Source organism: Stomoxys calcitrans, chromosome 1, assembly GCF_963082655.1.
Source record: "Stomoxys calcitrans chromosome 1, idStoCalc2.1, whole genome shotgun sequence".
Lineage (NCBI taxonomy): Eukaryota > Metazoa > Arthropoda > Insecta > Diptera > Muscidae > Stomoxys > Stomoxys calcitrans.
This window is the reverse complement of record NC_081552.1, coordinates 196,137,789-196,164,999: the sequence shown is the minus strand read 5'-3', so window position 1 is coordinate 196,164,999 and position 27,211 is coordinate 196,137,789. Positions and strand designations below refer to the sequence as shown.

The 27,211-nt window shown below is 42.3% G+C and overlaps 1 protein-coding gene across 3 annotated transcripts in view; it reads right to left on the bottom strand.

Annotated features, from left to right (window-relative positions):
- Positions 1–17,297, bottom strand: part of LOC106092183 (uncharacterized) — a 32,692-nt gene extending 15,395 nt beyond the window's left edge. For 2 of the 3 annotated variants that reach the window (XM_059361000.1, XM_059361003.1), the window contains exons 1-6: positions 17,027–17,297; positions 8,072–9,029; positions 5,201–5,479; positions 4,637–5,143; positions 4,321–4,566; positions 23–568 (exon numbers count right to left, since the gene is read on the bottom strand). In XM_059361000.1, the coding sequence (XP_059216983.1) occupies positions 23–568; positions 4,321–4,566; positions 4,637–5,143; positions 5,201–5,479; positions 8,072–9,029; positions 17,027–17,122 (2,632 nt within the window). In that variant the 5' untranslated portion in view covers positions 17,123–17,297. The remainder of the gene's footprint in view (positions 1–22; positions 569–4,320; positions 4,567–4,636; positions 5,144–5,200; positions 5,480–8,071; positions 9,030–17,026) is intronic. The other variant, XM_059361002.1, reaches the window with a different exon arrangement.
- Between the last annotated feature and the right edge of the window lie 9,914 nt (positions 17,298–27,211).

The window sequence follows — 27,211 nt, the reverse complement described above, 5'->3', positions numbered from 1 at the left end:
ATCCTTCGTTAAATCGACTTACGCTGCTTCCTAACCCCCACTGAACCGGTTGGTGAGCAATTGACTTTTTCTTTAAAATCACACACCTCCATGGCTTGATTCCAGGCTGTACCCGGTCCACAACTTTGTACAGTGCCCACACCATTCGAACACATTACGAATTTGGTACAATCCGTGGGATGAGGATAGCGTCCACTGGCATTTGTTGGGCAACCAATACTTGTCGTTTGAGTGGAATATCCTGCTCCTCCACTCTGTTGGTAGTTGTTTCCCGAGTTGCTAGTTGTAGTTGTGGATGTGGTTATGGTGCCACCTCCACCTATAGCCACGCCAGAGCTATAGTGACTTTGTCCTTGCACCACTCCACCTCGGCTGTATGAGCTGCGATCCTGTTGAGATACTTCATTTTCCCTGTAACACAAACCTCTTTGTATGCTAAACACTTGACCGGCTGGACAGTTTTCTTCTGCAATGCGGCCATTGGCACAACGCATAAATTTGTGGCAATCCTGTGGATGTGGATAAGTGGCATATGTTCCAGGTCCACAACTAATGCCAAGATCACGATCTGAAAATAAAAAAAAGTTCCTGACTTAACACACAGATTTCGTGGGGTGGTACCAACATTAAAGCGTGCTAAGCCGGGTCTACCCTCCACCATGGATCGCATTTGCCGAGTTCTTTGCCCGATATCTTCTTATAGGCAAACAAATGATAATACATAAGAATTGATATGCTATTGGAGCTATACCAAGTTATAAACCAATTGGGGCCATACTTGGTTAGGCTGTTGGAGACCAAAGTGGGAGATCTGTAAAATCGGATATGAATTGCGCCCTCTATAATCGGGAGATCGGTTTATATGGGAGTTATATCTGGTTGTGAACCGATTTATACCATACTTAGCACAACTGTTGGAGTCATAACAAAACAATTCGTGCAAAGCCAAGTCGGGCAATAATTGCGCCCCTCTAGCTGCTCAAGAAATCAAGATCCAAGATCGGTTTGCATGGGAGCTATATCAGGTTATAAACCGATTTGGGCCATACTTAACGTAGGTGTTGGAAGTTAAAACAAAACACTTCACGCAAAATTTCAGTCAAATCGGATAATAATTGCGCTCTCTAGTGGCACAAGAAGTCAAGATACAAGTTCGATTAAGATGACAGCCTTTTAAAAACATGGACCGATATGGCCCATTTACAATCCCAACTGACCTACACTAATAAGAATTATTTGTGCAAAATTTCAAGCTGGAAGGAAGAAGTTCTAAGAACTTCTATGTAAGCTAGAAAGAGAATCAGATCTATCGAAGAGCATAGCACTGCTAAAATGCTGAAGAAGAAAAAGAGCTCCCCGCTTGCTAGTACTCTGGAAAAACCAAGCCAGCCCTACCGCAAGGGAGACTCCAGACAGTGCCCTGTGGAGTTAGACAAAGTCGGAGCAGGAACGAACGAAGCGCGCACGGCCCCTTAGTCTTCATGGAGGACTGTGACTTCCAAAAGGAGACCACAACCAGCACGGAAGGGAAAGATGGACGCTGAGAATGGTAAGGAACCACCCTCTTACGCCAGAGTGGCATGGAAGCACAACAGAGATGAGCTGAGTTGTGCAGGCATCAATATCGGCAGTGCATCCAGTAGGATTCATGACATGTATGGAACTTTGTACTGGCCACCATAGCGCAGAGGTTAACATGTCCTCCTATAACGCTGATCGCCTGGGTTCGAATCCCGGCGAGATCATCAGGAAAAATTTTCAGCGGTGGTTTTCCCCTCCTAATGCTGGTAACATTTGTGATGTACTATGCCATCTAAAACTTCTCTCCAAAGAGGTGTCGCACTGCGGCACGCCGTTCGGAATCGGCTATAAAAAGGAGACCTCCTTTTTATCATTGAGCTTAAACATGAATCGGACTGCACTCATTGATATGTGAGAAGTTTGCCCCTGTTCCTAAGTGAAATGTTCATGGGCAAAATTTACATTTGTATGGAACTTTGTAGAGGGTCCACCCTCTACAAATTATGAGCTGCAAGTATAGAGGTGCCATCTTTAGGCTGTGTTTTGCGTCGGCGGAATGTATTGACACCGTCAAACAGCTTGTCGGAGATATCCACGCTCCCTGGAAGAGCGAGAAGCTCGACCTGATGAGAAAGATGGACATCCCCCAGCTCATAAAGGCGACAGTCGTCATCAAAGGATGGGTCAGCAAATTTGCGACGGAACGCATGTTGGGATTCTTGGGCAAGCAAAACCAAAAATTGGTCGCAGAGAAGTGGGAGGTTTTCCACAGGTTGGAGAAGGAGGAAGAAACTCTCCTTGTGGTTGGCATTGATCAAGACTCCGTGACAAGCTTGCCTAAGACTAAAGGCATAGCGCACTACGGGAGCAAGGCTGTCTTTTTCAAGATTGGGCAAACTAGGATAGGAAAAAATCCGCATATTGAGATATCAGGCCGTGCAGTGGCACATGACACAATACCGCCCAACAAACAGGGGGCTGACGACGAGACAATCACCATCTCTCTCAATATTGGGAAGATTAGGATAAGTAAAGATTCTAGTACTTAAACAACAGGCAGTGCAGAGGCGAGGGATACAACACAGCCTAACGAACAAGGATCCGACTAACATCATAACGAACATCACCGACTTCAAGATTCGGAAGACTAGGATAGGTGAAGATCCAAATATAGAAACATCAGGCAGTGCAGAGGCAGCCTAACGAACAGGAAGCCGACGATGGTACCATCACCTACTCCCAAGAAGCCCATTTAATTAAGATTTGTAAGACTAAGATAGGCAAAAATCCTAGTATAGAAACATCAGGCAGTACAGGGACGGGAAGCTCAATACAGCCTAACGTACTGGGACTCGACGATGGAACCATTACCGATTCGGAAGACTAGGATAGGCAAAGAACCTTATATGAAAAAACATTAGATAGTAAAGTCTATGCAGCCAAATGAGTAGGGAGCAGACGATGAGATCATCACTCATTCCCAAGAAGTAAGGCACAATTTCGCCAACATCTCAGCTGTAACCACTTTAAATTCCAAAGAGATATCTCTACCCGTTCTCACTCGGCATATTTTTTAGTATTTTTTTTTTTTTTTTTTTTTTGATTTTCTCACACTGTGGATTGTCATGGGCATTGCATTAATGTTCCTCTCATGTTCATAAAAAGTGAGTATGAGACAACCAGTGGGCCTTAAGGCGAAGGCAGAGTTGATAGGAGATATGAGCAGGTCATACCTTCGTTGAATAATCGAGGCGACGATTGGAAACTTTACTTCGGTGGATTGCTAGGCAATGTTGCCAACAAACTATCGATAATCGCAACATTCGATATTTTCGATAGTTTTAATGATAAATATCGAAAGTATCGATACTATCGGAGAATGAGAAGTAAAAATCTGGAGATCGATTTAAGGCTGGTACTATATTCGCCTTTCGTAATACTTTTCGCCGATTACTTTTTTAGATAATAGTTTTTAAAGCAAAACAACTTGCCGATTTCATTCAGCATGACATTCCCTCGTTACATATAAAAATTTTTAATAAAATTATTATTTAATCAAAGTTATCGCGAAAAAATTGGTTTTCAACGGTGAAAAACGAACATAGTACCAGCCATTATATAGAAGCAATATCAATGCAAAGACCAAATAAAACCAAGGTTAATAAAGTCAGTTGGAGAAATCATGGTACAAAATGCTAGCCTAATCGGATTAAAATTGCGCCCTCTATAGGCGCAACCTATATTAAAGGATGCTTTCAATGTCGGATTGCTTATTTTTGTTTAATTTTCCAAAAAATTTAACTTTTGCGATAACATTCATTGGAAAAATATCAATCGATATTCAGACAAAAAATTAAATATCGATAGTATCGATATTACCATCGATATTTTGCCAGCTCTAGTTGCCAGCGTCACAGACTTGGTTTGATAAAACTTCATGATTGTCATTTGATTGTTTATGCTTCAATGCTATATGGAAGCCAAAGGAAAGTAAAAATCTGAGCATCTTGAGTAGAAAAGCGAAGACCATATTCTGTTCATGTAACCTTTTCTACCCTAAATTGGTATAAACATGTGTCATACACACTCGTTCTTATGAATATGATGGTGGGGGGCCATTCTTAGGATATTTAAAAGTACAAAGGCTTGCATTGAATATTAGAAAATAGTGTTTATTTTAAATGTGCTGTTTTTCGATAGCAGGAAGTACTTTTGTGTGTTGTTCTTCTCCGTAGCTGATCAGCTGCGCTATAACTTCTACCAAAGTTGTTGTTTAGAAAACTCAATCCATCCACTTACCCGCTTGTAGTACATGCTCATTGGAGAATTCATGTTGGGTGGTTGTTAAGTACTCCACACGATCAAAGGCTTCCACTCTATCCCTGGGAATACACTCTTTGCGAGAAATGCTATAAACAGCCCCATTAGCACAAGTATCGATATTGGTAACACCATTCGAACACTCTATGTATTTGGTACAATCAAATGGATGCAGGAAATAGCCATTCAAACCAGGGGGACACATTAGATAGGTAAGACCATCAACTGAGAATCAAAACAAAATAAAACTCATTTAATATTCCAAAAAATTATTTCAAAGCCTTTGAAGTCTCACCTGACCCATAAGTTGTTTCCATGTGGGCTATACCCGAAGACCATTCCTGGCCATATGACATTTGGGCCTGAGGCACACGATCTTTTCGTTCCAATTCCTCTATCATGTCACACTGTTTGCGAGATAAACTAAATGCCTTGCCCGAGGCACAAGATTCACAAATCAAACGGCCTCCAGCACATGTTATGTACTTGGAACCATCGAAAGGATGGGGATAGGAACCGCTAAGTCCCACAGGACAATAAACCATGGTATTAGCATCGAAATGCTCTTCCACATTACGATAGGCATTATTGGACTTTTGCAATTCGCTTAGCAAACGAACTCTTTCGGATTTTAGCACCTGGCTGAGAGGTAGACAGGTACGCCTGGTCACACTAAAGACCTGGGCCGGGGAACATGAAACCACTTCCATTTGGCTGCGCACACATTTCACATATTTCTCAGCATCGAAGGGATACAAGTGGATGCCCTCGGTACCGGGTGGGCAAGTAATAAGAGTTTGAGCTACAATACGCATAAACAATGGTTAACGTCACTTATAACCCAACATTTGGTACTTACAGTATTCATAGCTGACTTCTGACACAATGTACATGACATGATCTATTTTCAGTATTTGATCCAAGGATTCACAATAGCCTTTCGATATACTAAAGGCAGTGCCTTGCACACAGTTCTGTATGGCCGTATTGCCATTTTTGCAATTAATAAACTTGGTATAATCGAAGGGATAGGGGAAGAGACCCGTAATTCCACCCAGACATAAAATATCGGCATTGTGTGGTAAATCATTATGGCCAGCGGCCGATGACGAAGAGGTAGATGTACTATGCTGGGTATCTAAGCAGGGAGGGGAAATATATAAAAACAAGATAGTATGGAACCAATAGCAGAATATGCATGCAAGCAAAGAAGCGGGAAACAAAAGCAGACTAAGCTAAAAGCATAAAAAGCGAAAGCGTTTAAAGAAGACTAGCAATAAAATAAAAATAGTTATGCAATGCAACCAATAATATAAACATTGTTAAAGCTTACAGAGTTAGACCAAATCTAAGGAAAATCTATCATCGTGGATTCTGCTAAAAATTTACACAAATTAAATCAGTTTGAAAACGAAACGAAGAGGATTAAAAACACCTCCCCTTGTACCAGGGTATTCTGTTTTTAGTTGCGAAAAACTTCAAATAAAAATAATTTAATTTACTTAAATATATTTATGGCAAATTTTCTACACCCACATATCCTGACATCATATTACACAAGAATTAATTGTGCCTAATTGCAACTTTTGAAGTCATTAGCCTAAAACACGTAAAGGCGTGCTAAGTTCAGCCGGGCCGAATCTTGGGAACCCACCACCATGGATTCTGTTTAAATATTTTAGCTACATCTGGTTATAGACCGAATTGGACCGCACATGGCACAGTTGCTGAGAGTCATAACAGAACACTATATGCAAAATTTCGGCCAAATCGGACGAAAATTGAGGCTTCCAGGGGCTCAAGAATTCAAATCGGGAGATTTCATTTGAGCCCCATATTTTCATAGTCGGTCAACATGACCGGCTTGGAGGGTGTTTAGGGGGATGGACGGCCACTTAGTGAGTTGGCCTTGAAAATATTTATCGGATTCGTGGTCTACTCTAAAAACCCTCTTATTTGAGCCTCATATTGCAATGGTCAGCAAAAACTTCTATTTGGGTGGCGTTGTGGGGGTGGGGTGGCCCCATAGACACTTTTCCCGAATATTGATATTAGATTCGTGATTTACTCCCAAAGACCTTTTATTTGAGGCCCATATTGTTATGGTCGTTAATTTGTCCCCTTTGGGGGAGGTTTTTGGGGAGAGGCGGCCCCCCAAACACTTGGTCTCATATTTGGATATCAGATTCGAATTCTACACTCAAATAACTTTTATTTAAGCCCCACTCAAATACCTTTTATTCAAGCCCCATATTCTCATGGTCAGTAAATAAGTCCTGTTTGGGGGGTGTTTTGGGGAAGGGGTTGACCCCCAGAAACGTGGTCCCACATTTGGATATCAGATTCGTATTCTACTCGCAAATAACTTTCATTTGAGTCCCATATTGCCATGCTCGGTAAATATTTCCAATTTAGGGGTGTTTTAGAGGTTGGGGTGGTCCCCCTAGTACTTGGTTCGACAAATGGATATCAGATACGTTTTCTTATCCTAAATACCTTTCATTTGAGTCCCATATTGTCGTGATTGGTCTAAATATATGTTTGGTAGGTTTTAGGGTGGGGCCCCACTAAGTACCCCATCCGAAATTTTTATTTTTGGGGTACTATATGAGAGCACACAAAATGTCGCTTAAATCGCACCACCTATCTCCGAGATCTGGCGTTTCTGAAAATTAGGGTAAGGGGGAGGAAAATGGAGTGTATGCGTTTCAAAAAATACTTCTTTTATTTTTTGGGACACTCTAATATATACCTTATTGGTTTTTAGTCCAATATTTAGAGGTATTATAAGCGGTATGACCAAATTCGTATTTTGGAGTATACTAAAAACCGAATTTCAACATATTGACCCAAAAACATTGATGCTTTGCCCAAAATTACCTAGCACAAACGCTAAACAAGTCGATTAATGATTGTCTGATTAAAAACCTTTCGTCGAAAATTTGTATCTATTGTTGAATTTTCTGAGATTTTTCTTAAAATTAAGGATTTTACAAAAATATAAAAATCATAAAACTTTCAGCAAATAAAATCACCAAGGCCATGCATTATATAAAAGCACCCCTTAAGCACAAAAAAAGCCCCTTTGTTAAAAACCAAAATGTCAACTCACGACCCTGTTCAGATGCTGTGGTACCCCAGATGCTACCCGAACCGCACTGTACCTTTTCCTTGTAGTCACAAACAAAACGAACGCTATCGAAACCGGTACCTGGGCCACAGCTCTGTATATAGGTCAGGCCATTGGAGCACTGTAGAAATTTCTCACAATCGTGAGGATGGGGATATAAACCTGATACATCATTGGGACAATCAATGTGCTGATTATCGCTTTCATACTCTGTCCATTTGTGGTGTTCCGCATAGGATCTGCCGGAATGTGAAACCTCGGAAGTGGTGTGCCCCGCAGCATGTGAAACTCCGGAAGTGGTGGTGACCGAAACACCACAATTCACCTTTTCCTTGAAATCGCAAACCTGGTGTACAGGATCAAAAGCCGTACCAGGTCCACAATCCTGAATGTAGGTCACCCCATTAGCACACTGCAGAAATTTTGAGCAATCAAGGGGATGAGGATAGAGCCCGGAAGCACCAGAGGGACAAGTAACTTGGGATTTGCCTAAATTTGATTTGAGGGAGGAGTGAAAGGGATAGGATTTTTCTTTTCCTCAAATAGCATTTCTTGGAGAAAATTTTAAAGAAAGACTTAAAAAAAAACTTTAGCTATTACCTTGTCTTGTATTAACCTCGGCCGCAACTGCTGCATCACCTCCTCTTCCCGTGCAATCCACTTTTTGTTTAAAGTCACAAACTTTCATGGTTTTACTGAATGCGGTGCCAGGACCACATTCCTGTATGTGAACATTGCCATTGGCACAGTTGATGAATTTCGTACAATCCGAAGGATGTGGTTCCAGACCCTGCGATCCCGTAGGACACAAAATGTCCACACTGTCTGTGGAGGCATCAATATAACGTCCCGTGCGATCTTTTAGGGCGGTAGACTGTTGTGCTTGCTGGCCATAGGTGTTGGTGGTGCGAGTGACACTGTTCGTGGAAGTTTGACCACCCAAACCAGCCCCACATTTGACTTTGTCGGGGCGATCGCATTCCAAAGTTTCGGGATTGAAAACAGTGCCCACCGAACAGGATTGAATGTGGCCCCTACCCTTCCAACAGTTCAGGAAACGACGACAATCATAGGCATAAGGTAATTGGCCGGTATGACCCGAGGGACAACCGGTGAAATATTCGGTCAACTCATTATCCGTTTGTTGCAATTTCCCAGTTGATTGATAGGTGGTGGTGGTATGTCCAACCACCTGAGATGTGCGAGGTCTTTCATATATAGGCTGTGGTTGGTTTTGCGGCACCTGAGGTTGTTGTTGGTGATAGGAATATTGAGATACCGAATCAGGTTTGGTTCCGAAACTTCCAGCATGTTGTTGGTTCCGATATGAATTGCTGGTGGTCCCATACGCAGTCCATTGCTGAGTTGAACCTCCAGTGGGATTTGTTATTGTTCTTTGGTAATCATTGTCATTACCACTATAATCCCCATTGGTGTAGGTATGTTCTTGGTGCTCAACTTTTACTGGTTCCGTCCAACGATGGGTTGTGGTGTAGGTTTGCCTGGTTATCTGAGGATCTGTTGTGTAAACAGTGGTTTTCACACCAGAATTGTAGTTCTGAAAAGAATGCATTTTGCAAAAGATGAGAGTAAGTATGAAAAATTTTAAAATTGCACATTCGCCAAAATTGTAGCCCATTGAAGGACCCAAAGTCATGCTTTGGAACAGAAATTATTTTAATTTTCGATCACTTTGGAATGTCTAGCCCAAATTAACCAAATTAATTGGGCCGAATTTCGGGAACCCACCACCATGGATTCTGCTAAAATATGCGAGCTATATCTGGTTATAGACCGATTTGGACCGTATTTGGTACTATTGTTGAGAGTCATAACAGAACACTATGTGTAAAAGTTCAGCCAAATCGGACAAAAATTACGGCTTTCAGGGGCTGAAGAATTCAAATCGGAAGATCGGTATATATGGGAGCTATATCAGTTTATAAACCGATTTGGACTGTACTTAACACAGTTGTTGGAAGTCATAACAGATCACTATGTGCAACATTTCTACCCAATCGTATAAAAATTGCGGCTTGTAAGAGCTCAAGAAGTCAAATCGGGAGATCGGTTTATATGGGAGCTATATCAGATCATGACCGATTTGGACCGTACTTAGCACAGTTATTGAGAATCATAACAGAACACTATGTGGAAAATTTCAGCTAAATCGAAATAAAAATTTCGGCTTTCAGGGGCTCAGGAAGTGAACTCGGGTGATCGGTTTGCATGGGAGCTATATCAGGTTATACACCGATTTAGATCGTACTTGGCACAGTTGTTGGAAGTCATAACAGAACATTTTATGCAAAATTTCAGCCTTATGGGATGAAAATTGAGGCTTGCAGGGGCTCAAGAAGTCAAATCGGGAGATCGGTTTATATGGCAACTATATCTAAATTTGAACCGATATGGCCCATTTGGCCCAACGACCTACATCGATATTAAGTATCTGTGCAAAATTTCAAGAGGACAGCTCTACGCGTTCGACCTCTATTGTGTTTCCGAGTGATGGACGGACATGGCTAGATCGAATCAGAACGTCGAGGCGATCAAGAATATATTGGTTGCCCAAAAAGTAATTGCGGATTTTTTAGAAGAAAGTAAATGCATTTTTAATAAAACTTAGAATGAACTTTAATCAAATATACTTTTTTAACACTTTTTTTCTAAAGCAAGCTAAAATTAACAGCTGATAACTGACAGAAGAAGAAGGAATGCAACTACAGAGTCACAAGCTGTGAAAAAATTTGTCAACGCCGACTATATGAAAAATCCGCAATTACTTTTTGGGCAACCCAATATATACTTTATGAGGTCTTAGACGAATATTTCGAAGTGTTACAAATGGAATGACTAGATTAGTATACCCCCACCCTATGGTGGTGGGTATAAAAAATCGGTTCAGATTTGAATATAGCTCCCATATAAACGTTCCTCCGATTTGGACTTTAGCAGGAAGGATTTTTCTTTTGACTCTTGACATTACTGGTGAATTTGATAAAAATTACTGTATCACTATTCCTGATAAAACCGCCTGGAACTACGATATCGATGGTAACAGCAGTTACGTAGACTTCTATACGGATGGTTCCAAACTAAACGACCAGGTGGGCTTTGGGGTGTACTCTAAAGATCTAGAACTGGTCATATCGAAGAGGTTATCATACCACTGCAGTGTGCATCAAGCAGAGATGCTTGCAATTAAGGAAGTGGTGGAAGGGCTAAGATATAATGTCACTACGACGATTGACATAAATATCTTCTCAGGCAGCCATTAAATCCCTGGAGATTGTATTTCTGAACTCAAAAACCGCCCTCGGCTGTCGCAGATCTCTCAACGAGATGGCTGAACAGTTCAAAATTCAACTGTTCTAGTTACCGGGCCACAGAGATATCCTAAGGAATTCTAAAGCAGACGAGCTTGCGAAACTAGGAGCTACCTTACACACTCCAGGGACACTGGAATCTGTGGGTATGCCTTTAGCGACATGTAAGCTAAGTTTTCAGGAAGACTGAAGGTTGCCAGCAACGACTTTTGCAGAAGCTGTAAGGACATCGAGGAAGAAGAGACTATAGAACAAGTTCTGTGTGTGTCCCGTATTAGTAGTTAGAAGGAGTTCCACTTTAGGTTCTCATTTCTTCGAGAAACTGTCTGATTCAGCGGATGTGAACATTCGCAAGTTATTGGGCTTTTTAAAACGATCTGGATAGTTCAACGGTAGGAACTAGAAGGCATCTTCCTTCTTTTGTTCCTGTGGTATCACAATGGACGAAAACGTCTAAGTGTGTCAGATGGCAGACTGCCACTTAAACCTAACCTAACCTATTGCTGGTGAATTTCATAGAAATCGGTTCAGATATTGTACAACGTTTTCCCCGATGACTATCACAATATTTAAGACGTATGCTCGAAATCGGTTCAGATTTAAATATAGCTCCCATATATATGTTAGTCCGATTTTGAGAAATATTGCAAAAATGTGGTCGTTCGTTAACCGATTTTCTCGAAATTGGGCAGGAAGGGGTTGTTCTCGTCATTACTGGTGTATTTTATAGAAACTGGTTCACTTTAAGATATGGCTGCCATACATGTATATCGCCCGATTTGCACTTCTAGAGCACATTTTGTTTAACGCTTTCTTCGACAACTACCACAATATCTAAGAAGTTTGGTCAATCTTGCCAACATTTTGTACAACGCTTTCTTCGACAACTACCACAATATCTAAGAAGTTTGGTCAAAATCGGTTCCGATTTATATGCTCGTCAGATTCAACCATAGTTATTAGAGTTTGAATTATTATTGGAAATTTGATACGGGTTGTTTAATAAACCATCTGAAAACATCCGTCGAGGTCCATTAAAATTGATTCGGAATTAGATATAGCTCCCACTTTGTACCTATTGCATAGGTGTAGGGTAATATAAAGTCGGCACCGCCCGACGTTTGCCTTTGCTTTGTGGTTACTTCTCATTTTCGTTATTGTTAGAAATATCCAAAATATCGAATGTTGCGTAAATCTAATACGAATCGATTCCGTATCTTGACTTCTTGAGCCGCTAGAAGGCGCATTTATTACCCTGAATTTATACATGTAGTGTTTTGTTTCGTCTTCCAATAACTATGCTTAATATGGTCTAAATCGGTTTTTAACCTAACATACATAGCTCCCATATAAACCAATCTCTCGATTCTACTTCTTGAACCTCTAGACTTCGACTTCGCTTATGGCCTTAAATATTCGTGCCAAATATCGTCTGAATCAGTTCATAACCTGATATAGCTCCCATATAAACCGATCTCTGGACTTTACTTCATGAGCCCCTATAGAGCGTCATTCTTGTCCGATTTGGCCTATAAAGGGATATCGGGCAAAGAACTTGAAAATTGCGATCCATTGTGGAGGTAATATAAGATTTGGCCCAACCGAACACCACTTTCTCTAATAGATTTCTGATGTTCTCGCCAGGATTCGAAACCAGGTGTTCAGCATGATAGGCGGACATGCTAACCTCTGCGGTTCGGTTTGAAATCTCTAGTCCAACGACGAGGGTGCAAAAGACACGACGAGGACGAAGAAGGCATGTTCGCACAACACCTTGCAACATATTGCAAATGCAAATTTTGCCCATGAACAGGGGCAAACTTCTCACCTATCAATGAGTGCAATTCGATTCAAGTTTAAGCTCAATGATAAGGGGCCTCCTTTTTATAGCCGACTCCGAACGGCGTGCCGCAGTGCAACACCTCTTTGGAGAGAAGTTTTACATGGCATAGTACCTCACAAATGTTGCCAGCATTAGGAGGGGAAAACCACCGCTGAAATTTTTTTTCTGATGTTCTCGCCAGGATTCGAACCCAGGCGTTCAGCGTCATAGGCGGACATGCTAACCTCTGCGCTACGGTGGCCTCCTGCAACATATTCAGTGTAACAAAACTCCCGTAGCAATGTAAGGCCAGAGCAAGATCGGAAATATTCCCACTCCATGCACCGATTACACCTCACCAACACCGACCGATGATGGAGGCGGTTCAGGCACACCGAACAGAACCAGTATCCGGAGTTTTTTCAATCCAGGCACGGACCAGAAGCGTGCAGAGAAAGCTCTCCGGAATGTACCTCTCCCATGACGAAAAAAGGACGAACAGGTACACTCCAATTCCGATCAAATCAGATAAAATTGAGGCTTCTAAGGGCTGAAGAAGTCAAATCCAGGGAACGGTTTATATGGGGGCTATATCTCTTTGCAGACCGATTTCAATAATACTTGGCATGGATGTTGCAAGTCATTACTCAAGTCTTTGTTCCAAATTTCAGCCAAATCGGATGAAATTTGAGGCTTCTAAGGGCTCAAGAATTCAAATCCGGGGATCGGTTTATATGGGGGCTATATCTGTTTATAGACCGATTCAGATCATACTAGACATGGGTGTTGAAAGTCATAACAGAAGTCTTTGTTTCAAGTTTTAGCCAAATCAGATGAAAATTGAGAGTTCTAAGGGCTCAAGAAATCAAATCTGGGGATCGGCTTATATAGGGGCTATATCTGTTTATAGACCGATTCAGATCATGTTAAACATGGATGTTGGAAGTCATAACAGAAGTCTTCGTTTCAAGTTTTAGCCAAATCGGGTGAGAATTGAGGCTTCCAGGGACTCAAGAAGTCAAGCTATATCCAAATCTGTACCGATATGACCCATTTGCATTCCCCAAAGACCTTCATCAATAAGAAGTATCTATGCACAATTTCACACGGCTAGCTTTACGCGTTCGACCTTTATCGTAATTTCGACAGATGGACGGACGGACAGACATGACCTGATAAACTCAGAATGTCGAGACGATCCAGAATATATAAACTTTATAGGATCGTAGATCAACATTTCCAGGTTTTACAAACGGAATAACTAGATTAGTATACCCCTATCTTATGGTGATGGGTATAATGAAGGTCTCGTTTAGGTTCTGTAACCGATAACATCCTTCCGTAATTGACCTAATATATGTCTCAGTAAGAATAGGAAAGAATCTCGCCGAACCATTTAATACTAAACGAGGTTTTAAACAAGGAGATAGCCTATCGTGTGATCTCTTTTATATCCTGCTGGAGAAGATTATACGAAATGCAGATGTGAATAGATATGGCGCACTAATCGCAAGAGAACACATGCTACTCGCCTATGCCCACGACATCGATATCATAGGTCGGTCACCGGAAGTAGTAACTGCAGCCGTTGAAAGAATCAAAAGAGAGCCAGTGAAAATAGGTCTGGCAGTAAATGGAGCTAAGACGAAATGGATGGTTTAAACTCCCAAAAAGCCTTGCACAACCGAGCAGATAAAGAAAATGGAGAAATTTGGGAACCACGACTTTGAGACAGTCAGTAACTTTATCTACCTCGGCACCGCCGTAACCGAAACGAATGACACCAATTTTGAGATTGACCGAAGAATAATACTGGCAAACAGATGCTACTTTGGACTAAATAAGCAGTTTAGAAACAAGGCCACCTCAAGAGAGACGAAGATTACACTATACAAGACACTGATACTACCCGTGCTGTTATATGGTTCTGAAGCATGGGTACTTGTAAAAGCAGATGAGGCAGTGCTTGGAGTATTTGAGAGAAAGATTCTTCGTAAAATACTATATATGGACCAGTTTGCGTTAACGGAGAATATAGGCGACGTATGAACCACGACTGTATGAGCCGTATGACGACGATAGCATAGTTACACGCATCAAAATACAACGGCTGCGTTGGCTAGGCCATGTTGTCAGAATGGATGAAGAAGCTCCAGCAAAGAAGTCTTTTGAAGGCAAACACTGTGGTACACGCAAACCGGGAAGACCAAAAGCCCGATGGAAAGATCAAGTGGTGGGAGACGCCTCGAAGCATGGTGTCAGAGATTTTTGAATGAGCGCAGAAGATCGAGGCGCTTGGAATGCTATTCTACGTTCGGCTAGGGGAACAAATATTCTGTCATAGCCAATTAAAGTAGGGTAAAGTAACTATGGGTTGCCTTAAAAGTAATTGCGGATTTTTCATATAGTCGGCGTTGACAGATTTTTTCAACGGCTTGTGACTCTGTAATTGCATTCTTTCTTCTGTCAGTTATCAGCTGTTACTTTTAGCTTGCTTTAGAAAAAAAGTGCGCGAAATTTTGTTTACATTTGTTTGTTTGGCGTCAATTTTAATATGGAGACCACAAAGCAGCATTTTCGTCATATTTTACTTTCCGTAATTCTATTTCCGTAAAGGAAAAAACGCGGAACAGGTTGCTAAAAATTTACGATATGTGTATGGTGATAAAGCCTTAAAAGGAAGACAGTGTCATAATTGGTTTCGCAAATTCCGTTCTGGAGATTTTTGACTTAAAGATGAGCCACGTTCAGATCGGCCAAATGAAGTTGGTGATGACCAAATCTAAGCATTAATCGAATTGGATCGTCATGTAACTGAGCGTGAGATAGGAGAGAAGTTAAATATACCAAAATCAACCGTTATTATCACAAAAAAAGTCTTGGACTGGTGAAAAAGCTTGATATTTGGGTACCACATGTATTGAAAGAAATTCATTTAACAAACCAACCAATCAACGCTTGTGATATGCACCTTAAACGCAATGAATTCGATCCGTTTTTAAAATGAATCATAACTGGAGATGAAAAATGGATTGTTTACAACAATGTTAGTCGAAAACGATCATGGTCCAAGCATGGTGAACCAGCTCAAACCACTTCAAAGGCTGATATTCACCAAAAGAAGGTTATGCTGTCTGTTTGGTGGGATTGGAAGGTTTGAGCTGCTTCCAAGGAACCAAACGATTAATTCGGATGTTTACTGTCAACAATTGGACAAATTGAATACAGCCATCAAGGAGAAGCGACCAGAATTGGTCAATCGTAAAAGTGTCATATTCCACCAGGACAACGCTAGACCGCACACATCTTTGGTCACTCGCCAAAAACTGAGTGAGCTTGGCTGGGAACTTTTGATGCATCCACCATATAGCCCTGACCTTGCACCATTCATCAGACTACCATTTATTTCGATCTTTGCAGAACTCCTTAAGTGGTAAAACTTTCGGCAATGATGAGGCTATAAAATTGCACTTGGTTCAGTTTTTTGCAGATAAAGGCCAGAAGTTCTATGAGCGTGGAATACTAAATTTGCCAGCAAGATGGCAAAAGGTTATCGAACAAAATGGCAATTATATATTTGATTAAAGTTCATTCTAAGTTTTATTAAAAATGCATTTACTTTCTTTTAAAAAATCCGCAATTACTTTTTAGGCTACCCAATATATGCCTAAGCTACCCAATATAATTTTTGCATCATTTACAACAAAGTTCAATCGTCTCGTTTAAAATGACTATCAACAAAATTGAAATGAATTGGCAATAAAACTAAATTGACTTTGTCTTAATTAAGAACAAACAAACAGATGTACAGGTTAAGTCTGTTTTATGGCATCTCACTTTTGGGACATTCTCATTACCTACAACCATTGATGGGAAATGAAAGAGTTCTACACGATGTTTTTCCCAAATTCACGGCATCACAATCAATTAAGGGTGCCGAAGAGACAATTGTGTCACAAGAACAAAAAAAACTCATCTCGAACTGCAGCTTTTTGAGATCGATGGAAAAGAAAATACCCACATAGAATGTTTTCATTGAGAAAACAACAAAACAGCAGATGCAAAAACAAAGCCCCCATAAACAACAATGCTGGCGTATGATCACTTTTTGCCGCAATATCGCAAATAATCGCAAATATTACAAAGGCACACACTCACACATAGAAACACAAGTGACACCTAAATTCAACTAAAATCAAATGTTATCAGTTTACGTCTGATCTTAGGTGTTATCAGCACACTTTTTCGAAGAAATTATTTCAATAATAACAAAAGCATTTTTATTAGGTTTCTTGCGAAACGCCATTCCAATTTCCTTGACATTTCTTCTTTTTTGTTAGATTTAATCACTTTTGAGGAATTTCCATAATTGGGGTATCACTAGATTATCTCTCCAATACTAACCGCTTTCACTTCAACAGGGATCAACAAAAAGCCACATATCACCACCAAACAGATCGGAATACATGATACCGATCTTTTGGAATTGACATTCCACATCTCTTTTTTTAAGGGAATTCCCTTTAAAAACTATTTAAGTCGTTGTTGTTGTTTTTTGTTTTATTAAATTCACTAATAATTGCACGGAAATTTAATTTTTTTTTTGTTTCAAAAATCCCGTCCGTTTTCGAGAAAATCGTTCCGTTTCCGCCGAATAGCAAGCAACTTTTAAATTCTCAGCTTCAAGTTTTCTTATTAGAATGCGGCATTCTTCTTCTTCAAATGTGCACACATATGTTAATGACTGATAATGGCGCAGCCTCCTTCGAATGAGAGTGCGTGAGAGAGAGAGAGTAGTTTCTTGTTGCGCGAGAAAGTCTCCAAGTGTAGATTATCAGCAAAGATCACAAAAAGGTGGTTGCGATCAATGGTACACCGAAGCCTATGTATACGGCTGATTACACTTTGTCGCATCAAATTTCAATATTTTCTTACATTTAAGCTGCAATGGGGAGTAAGACTATGTTCAGACCAAAGCCGTTTTGAGCCAACGACTCGTTTTTGCCTTTACAATTTATAAGGACAAAACGACTCGTTTGCCACAACAACGAGTCACTCAATGGATGAATTCTATGTGCATCCCTACAATATCGGTCCGCTCTCATCTGAGTCTCTACTCGTTGAGAGCCAAGCAGTGGAACTACTCGTCTATACATACATGAGTAGAGTTCCCAAATTCGCATCTGCAAATCACCGAGATAGGCCCGGCACGGGATAGTTGTCAGCAACACACAAGCCGGAACATTGATGTTCGATCTGTGTGGTGTTTATTGCGAATAGTGGATAGATAGCTTGCAACTAAGCTTCTCGCTTTCAAATTTCATCCAAATCGGATGAAAAATGCTCCTTTTATGGGCTCAATACTCTATATCGGGAGATCGGTCTATATGGCAGCTATATCCAAATATGGGTCGACCTGGACCATATTCAACAAAAAGGTTAGGATGGGTACTAGAACTCGCTGTGCCAAATTTCATCGAAATAGGATGAACAAGTAAAAGCGTGCTAAGTTCGGCCGGGCCGAATCTTATATACCCTCCACCATGGAGCGCATTTGTCGAGTTCTTTGCCGAACATCTCTTCTTAGGCAAAAAATGATATAAGAAAAGATTTGCTCTGCTCTGCCCTTTGGGGGCTCAAGAAGTAAAATAGAGAGATCGATTTATATGGGAGCTATGTCGGGTTATTGACCGATTCAGACCATAATAAACACGTATGTTGATGGTCATGAGAGGATCCGTTGTACAAAATTTCCGGCAAATCGGATAATAATTGCGCCCTCCAGAGGCTCAAGAAGTCAAGACCCAAGATCGGTTTATATGGCAGCTATACCAGGTTATGGACCGATTTGAACCATACTTAACACAGTAGTTAGAAGTGATACTAAAACACTATGTGCAAAATTTCAGTCAAATTGGATGAGAATTGCGCCCTCTAGAGGCTCAAGAAGTCAAGACCCAAAATCGGTTTATATGACAGCTATACCAGGTTATGGACCGATTTGAACCATACTTAACATAGTTGTTAGAAGTGATACTAAAACACTATGTGCAAAATTTCAGTCAAATCGGATAAGAATTGCGCCCTCTAGAGGCTCAAGAAGTCAAGACCCAAGATCGGTTTATATGGCAGCTATATCAGGTTATGGACCGATTTGAACCATATTTGGCACAGTTGTTGGATATCATAACAAAACACGTCGTGCAAAATTTCATGCCAATCGGATAAGAATTGCGCACTCTAGAGGCTCAAGAAGTCAAGACCCCAGATCGGTTTATATGGCAGCTATATCAGGTTATGGACCGATTTGAACCATACTTGGCACAGTTGTTGGATATCATAACAAAACACGTCGTGCAAAATTTTATTCCAATCGGATAAGAATTGCGCACTCTAGAGGCTCAAGAAGTCAAGACCCAAGATCGGTTTATATGGCAGCTATATCAAAACATGGACCGATATGGCCTATTTACAATACCAACCGACCTACACTAATAAGAAGTATTTGTGCAAAATTTCGAGCGCCTAGCTTTACTCCTTCGAAAGTTAGCGTGTTTTCGACAGACAGACGGACGGACGGACAGACAGACGGACGGACATGGCTAGATCGACATAAAATTTCACGACGATCAAGAATATATATACTTTATGGGGTCTCAGACGAATATTTCGAGTAGTTACAATCAGAATGACGAAATTAGTATACCCCCCATCCTATGGTGGAGGGTATAAAAATGATCCTTTTATAGGCTCATTACAATATATCGGGAGGTCGGTCTATATGGCAGCTATATCCAAATATGGTCCGATCTGGACCTCGTTTGACAGGAATGGGTAGGGGTCTACCAGAATACACTGTGCGAAATTTGTCGAATTCGGGAAATTTTATTTTGTATGGCCTCAATACCCTATATCGGGAGATCGGGTGGTTGGTCTATAGGGCAGCTATATTCAAATATAGTCCGATCTGAATTACATTTCACAGAAATGGGAAGGGATCTATCAGAACTCATTGTGCCAAATTTCATCGAATTCGGATGAAAAATTACCAATTCATTGCCTCAAGACTTTAAGTCTATTGATAGGTCTAAATAGCGGCTATATATATCTAAAATCCGTCTTTATGAGATCGGAAGATCAGGTTTATATACAAAGAATACGAAATCATCAAAAGTTGTTTGAAAACTATTTTTATACCCAAGATATCTGCAAAATTATAAATAACCAGCTTTTGGGTATAAATGGGTAAATACCCGGGTTTTTACCCAATTAACCCAATTTAACGGGTAAATACCTTTCATACGGAGTAACTGCAATGGCAGTTGCGAACATTCAGCGATATCGAGCGGAGAGTCTCAGTGAGAGGTCGGGCGGCACCGGCTCTTGCACAAATACATTCGATATGACAAGGCTAGTTATTGGAGTCTTTAAATAACCAATGACCATCCTGTTTCCGCGGCGATCGAACCTTTGGACCGAAACGAGCTTGCTCACCTACTGGAGATTGACGAGGTTCGCCAACTCCACTTGAATATGTGGCTACAACAACAACACCCGAAATAGAACAAACCGGCTTCTTCAGATGGAAAGCCTGTGCCACTGTAGACCTGCCACGAACATGAGCAGTGAAGGCCTGCCACGAACCTATCGCACATTGCCCGGTCATAACTCCTGTGTCTGACAAGGTCTAATATTTGGGTGTGATCTTGGACAGGAAACTGAATTGGAAGCGTCACATTCAGGAGTGTACCGAGAAGGCTCACAGATATTGGGCACTATGTAGACGGGCCGTAGGCTCGAAATAGGGCCTGAATCCGAGGATAGTCCACTGGCTCTACAGGAGCGTGATTAGGCCAATACTTACTTACGCCTCAGTGGTTGGGTGAACTGGGATGGAAAAAAAAGTGCAACGTAACAGGTTCAGAGAACACGTTGTCATTCATCGCTCCGCCTATGCCAATAGGCGGAGCGATGAAGACCAACCCCACTTGGGCACTGGAGACTATTCTAGATATCCGACCCATTGACATACAGATTAAGGGTGAGGCGGCCACTGCGGCTATGAGCCTTAAGGCTATGGAAGAATGGATTGAGGATTGGAGCAGCTTATACCATCGCGGTATAATCGAGGCGACGATAGGAAACCTGAAAGGAATGAATAAGGTTTCCTATGTCGCCACCGTCTTGGACTGACGGAACCCTAGGATTGCCATCTGGAAGGCACTTAAGGTCGAGTGCGAGGCACTGCTGCCAGAAGACACTTAAGGTCGAGTGCGAGGCACTGCTGCCAGTAGACACTTGAAGTCGAGTGCGAGGTCGAGTGTCTTAGACTGAATGACCGTAATACGGTCCTGCAGGCGGAGATTCGGGCGATCGCGGCATGCGTGAGGTGGTGTGATGGGAACGCGAGGACGTCAAGTGTAAATATCTTTACGAACAGTAAAATGGAGTGTGAGAAGGAGATTAACGCCTTCTCTCAGGATGGCAGAAACCGCATCGTTTGCTACGACCCGGCATAGCGGAGTAACTGGGAATGAGAAAGTAGACGATTTGGCAGTGAAGGCCAGAGGACTGCCGCCAATAAACTTGGTTAACCTGAAGCCTTTCGGGTCGACGCACTCCGAGTTAAGGGCGTGGGAGACGATACGCATATAACACTGGGAAATAGCAAAACGGTCGGTAGAAGTGCAAAAATCCTAAGGAGAGATCCAAATCTTTAAAAGATGAGGCTATTACTGCAAATAAGTAAAAAGGAGGTCAGTGTAGCTTTCGGTATCATAACAGGACACATAGGACAACGAGCTCACTTATGCAAAATCGATGCCCCAAGTGATAGCATGTGTAGGGCATGCGGGGAAGATGATGAGACGTTAGAGCATTTCCCATGTTATTGCCCGGCTATCGCTGCTAACAGATACCGGCATTTAGGTGGGGACAGAATACCGGACATGCACCAACTTAGGGGCGTGGCATGAAAAAGAATTAAGAATTTTGTAAGTAGCACTGAATTCCTAACTTAGATTTTCTTTTTCGAGGTTACTTTTTGAGCTTTTAGAACGCACAATAAGCCGATTACTGGCTTAGGTGTATGTCCATAGTAACATGGGGCGGATTAATATCCGAACCCTCTTTTCAACCTAACCTAACTTTTGTAATAGTACTCAGTGACCTCTATTCAAAGACCAGCAGTTCCCTCCTCATCCTCCTGTCGACAGTAGATCAGAGTGTCCTAGCAGACTCTCACGTCGCCACCGCCCCCACACTGACAACCTCCTCTACTATGTTCAAAGTTTGACAAGTGGTACATATGCTAGACCGGCCGGTTTGTTCACTGTGGACGAGCTCAAGCCAGCGCTACGTCGTGAGCCTGGAGTCTGTTTAGGGACTCCAAACACTCACCTACGCACTTCGATCTCTCTTTCTTCGAACCTAAGGCCTTGAGGTCTGCCATATTGTCTGCATACAATAGATCCTGAGTTTCGAAGACGTTAGATCCCTTTTCGGAATTTCTCTTGAGGCTATGGTTTTGGCACAGGCCTTTGCTTTAAAGACCGAGCACTCGTCTGGTAGTCTCACCGACATACCTATGTCCAGTGTCTCAGAGTATACCCCCAATCCAGTCCCTGACTCCATCTGTAAGCACCGAGATCTCATTCTCATCAACCACAGCATTCGCCTCTCATTCTCCCCTGCCGGCAAAGGGAATCACGAAGATCCTTAGTTTAAGACCCTCCTCAGTCTATTTAGCTCATTCATTGTGTCCAGAATTGAAGCATGTCCGTATCCTTTCGTTTTCAGCATGCCAAGTTCCCTAAGCCTATGCGCATCCTTGGGGGCACAATTACTAATATAAATCTCGATAGGCTGCACACTAGCATGCTTTCACACCTGCCTGCGGTGTGGACCTTAACGATCCATGATTCCGACACCCAGTCTTTGCGCCTTCTAAACTCCCCTCTTGCCGATCCTTTTCTCCACAGCCTTTCTTCATACCAATACCCCCTATGTCAGCACTGGGCCCACAATGGCCGTGTTCATCCAGTAATTCATCTTCGGGTTATCCCCGCACTTCCTACCGACGATCCTCCTAAAGGAGTAGAAGGCGCATAACGCATCTTGGCTCATTTTCCCCTTATTCCATTTCCACGACAGTTTCGAATCGGGGATATTTTGCTTCCTTCGTCATCTCCTGGATGATTCCATCCAAAGACATCAGTCCAAAATCCGGTTTCTTATTAATCCGAGTGTAGTGGGCCCGCTTCTTCTTTACAGGGTTCGTTCTCAACCGATTACTCGTAGCCCACATCGACGATCTTCCTAGTGATCATTTCATGACCTCGTTAATCGTTGACAGAAATTAACCTTGTAACCATAGTACAACGTCGCACAATGGGAGAACCAAAAAAAAACACTAGAGAAAAAATGTGCCGTGTGAGAAGGGATAGAGAGACTCTTTGAAATTAAATGGTTAAGGCTGAGGGGTTATCGAGATCATGTGCAAAATTTCAGAGCCCTTAGTTGTCCAGGCACCTTTTGGCAGGCCCCTAAAGTTAATCACCTCGGTATTTCGAAAATTTTTGGGGCTGCCAAATCTTCGTTTGTGGTCCGGATGTTTGCACACGACCTCGCTAACACCTCAGCTCTAATCATTCCAAATTTCAAAGGGATATCTCTGCCCGTTCTCACACGGTATACTTTTTAACTAGTTGTCTTCGATTTTCTCCCACTGTGCGTCGTACGCAAATACGGTCATTCTCAATCTATCCCTGTTGAGATCTAACAAGATTTCATTTAACACTAGATTCTAGAGCATCGTTGAGAATACCACTTCCAGATGTGGTCCCCTTTTCACCCGCCTTTTGACCTCACTATCTCACATGTCCGGGTGAAAAATCCTGCCACGTGGCATACGTTCCGTTTACCGGCATATACTATGGTGTACCCCCGTATGGTCCAGCGCGGCGATTATTGACCCTATAACCCCTCATTACGTACCACTTCAGCTAGTGGGACATGTCGACCTCTCATAAAACTTCGTGGAGAGTTGTATCCACCGACCTGCCCTTGAAGTATGCATGCTGTGAAGATCTATGATGTCAGTCCCTTTCTCACCATATGGTCTTTCAGTCTATCTAATTTTTTGAGTAAAAACTATAACAGACTGATGGACCTAATAATCCTTGATCATGCAGTTTTCCGCCTTGAGGATAAAGACCACCCTGACCTCACTCCATGCTCTCGGTATATAGGATAATGCCAGAGAGACTCCTGCAACATTGTCGCGATGAATCCTTCCGGTCCGACTGGAATATGCAAATATCCCACACTACCTTCCCATGGCAGCCGGTTGTACGCACCGTATTGACCCGACGGAATCCTTCATCGGCAATCGGCATCAGTGTCCTTTTTCGTCTTTTTTTCGTCATGGAGAGGCACATCTCGGAATGCCTTCTCCGCACGCTTCTGGTCCGTACCGGGATTACAAAAGAACCCCGGACCCTGATTTTGTTCGGTTTGCCACAAACGCCTCCATTATCGGTCGGTGTCGATGAAGTGAAACCGGTGCGTGGAGTGGGTACATTTCCGTTCTTGCTATGGCCTCACTTCATTACGGGAGTATAGTCATACTGGATATGTTGCAAGGTGCTGTGCGAACGTAGCCAGCAGTGGGTTACAAGCGTCGTCGTCTTCTGCGTCCTCGTCGTCGGACTATGTGACCCCCCCACCGATCTCCCCGTGCGGCAATATACGCACCGGCAGTATCCCAGCCCAATATTGCCAGGCCTGTGCCGGGAAGTGTATCATGTTTGCAATTAAACTACAACGGTCTCCGTGGCAAGATTGATGAGATTGTGGATTTTATGAGTCGGATGAATATATTGGTCGCAGCGATCCAGAAAACAAAGCCGACCAACACCTGCAGCTTGCGCAGTTGTCACGGATACAATGAGCTTGGTTCGGTTGAGTATCCAGATCCAAAAACTCTACGACTAAGGTGAGGTGTTTCCAGAGGGATCTGGATCTGATGCCAGTAGGTCTGGCTAGACAGTTAAACAGGTGTCGTGTGGCGTGAGGTTACAATTGGGACACACATCCTGCACGTTGGCATCAATTATTGCTTTGCATCTGCCGGATCATAATGGAGCCAAATCTACTCTGGCTTGCCGGGGGAGGTCGATTTCTTCAGGTGCAATGGGAGGCGGTCGATCTCCAAGGACCACATTCACGCAGAAGCTATTCTACGCATCTGCTACCGTGACCGCATGAATGTTTTGTCTAGAACCTCTTGATATGCCGCTTGATCTAGAGGTTCTCTCTTGTAATGCCGAACCTCACGCTGTAGATCTACCTTAAAGCTTTTGGGAAGATGATTTAGATGGTCCCTGCGATAACAGCCCAGAAGGTATTGTTTAGACAGCATGTAGTTAGTCTTAGCACGGGTAGAATCTTTTTCTCCTGATGGAGGTGGTCCACGTGAGAACTGAGGAGACAGGCCGTCGCAGATCGAAGAGAGGCATTCTGACAGATCTGAATATTATTCCACTGCGTGTCACAGAGCTGACGAGACCACACTGGAGCTCATAACTTACCCCTGACCAGCTAATTGCTATGCACGAGGTCAACAAGGTTTTTTTATCATCAACCCAAGTGCTGCCGGTAAGTGACTTGAGCACCTTGTTTCATTTCTGACTTAATGGCAAATTGGAATGTCATATGAGGAGATTGTGTAGGAGCTGTCAAATGTAAGGCCAAGTATTTTGGGACACTTGATGGACTGTCATCATAATTTACGTGGATGAAGTTGCAAATGTCATCCGCTACGGCAAGTCATCCACAGCGTTGGGCTCCCACGGAATCTTACTAATGCTGAAGAATCTGGATCTACCAGGAGTTGAAAACCATAAAAAATCTCTCCTGATGTGCTTGTGGCCGAGAGGAAATTCCGAGACATCATTAACGCAGCAGCCGCTCGATTTATACCAGCCGGTCGAATACCCCAAGTGCGACCCAATTTCCCGGCGCAAGCAGTGGTACTAGCAGATGAGCGTGATGGGATTCGTGCTATGGATCCCGCTAACCCCAGAATCAGCGAGCTGAATCTGGAAATAAACAGGGTAGTCAAAGAACATAAGCGGAATTTGTGGCTGGAACACTTGGAGCAATGTAACTTAGGCACCGGAGTAGGCAAACTGTGGTCTACTGTTAAATCACTCTCGAACGCCGGTAGACGGGATGACATGACCTCAGTCACTTTTGGCGAAGTAACCGTGACTGATCCGAAGAGATGCGTCAGGTTGTTCAACCTTCAATTTATTGTGCATCCCGAGAGAGACAGGGCAAGGAGGAGAGCCATTCGCCGTATTCGTAGTCTCCGAGCCGATAAACAGCCATCACAATTTACCGTCGGCAAAGTTACGAATGTCATCCGTGGCGCCAAATCATATAAGGCGTTGGGCCCCGACGGAATTTCTACATTGATGTTGAAAAATCTGGATTCACCTGGAGTTGAGTACCTTACCACTGACAGGTTGAGCATTGAACACTCTTATAGTTCCCGATGTCTGGAAAATGGGCAGAGTGATCCCGCTACTAAAGCCTGGAAAAGACCCGAGTTTGGGGGAGTCGTACAGACCGATCTCCCTTCTCTCACCAGTGACAAAGACGCTTGAGGCATTACTCCTCCCGAATCTCGTAGGAGAACTTCCATTCGCCGAGCATCATAAGGGATTTCAAAGACTGCGTAGCATAACAACTGCTTTGTATGCCTTCACCGCACACATTTACCGTGGTTTCAATCAGGACGGTCCTCGTGTCATTGGACCTATCAAAAATATTCGACATGTCAGCCATGCCAAACTATTTGAGGACATCGTCCCTCCAGCCAGGCCTGAAAGGCTAGGTCACGAATTATCTGTGTGGTCGCCAGTCCTTTGTGGAATTTAGAGATTAGAAGTCAAAACCCCATAGAGTGAAATAGGGCGTGATGGAGCGACTTTCTAGGCTCAAGTGTGTTGTCGTCTGTCCAATAAGAGAGAATAAATTTCTGATTTGTCTGTTCTTATCACTGCCCTCGTCGCTGGTGGCTGTGGTGGTGGCGCAAAGTAAATTCAAGATAAGCGGATGCATTCAAAAACGTTAATTTTTTGTGTATTTTTAAAAACAATCCCTGACTTGGCTTTTTTTTATTTATTTTTCCTCGTATTTCTGGTAAATAAACGACATCGACAAAAAAAATGAAAAAAAAAACAAAACCATAACGAAGCATAATCATGATGTCAACAATGAATAATTATTTATTTAATGTTAAGTTGTCACAAAAACAAGATCAAGCAGTAGTAAGAGTACAAATAAATATACAAATGGGCATATTAATATAGAGGCATATATAAAAATAAACATTGTAACAAATATAAATCATGTCAATTCGGGTGACTTATTCTGGTGACTGTTGAAAGATATAAACCAGTGTAAACTTTCACTTAAATCTATTGCACCATTTATGTGTAGACAAACATGTATTTAGTATGTAGCCATCAAAGTCCAAATAAGTCCTTTGGATTAAAAGGAACTTTACTTTAGTTGACCATT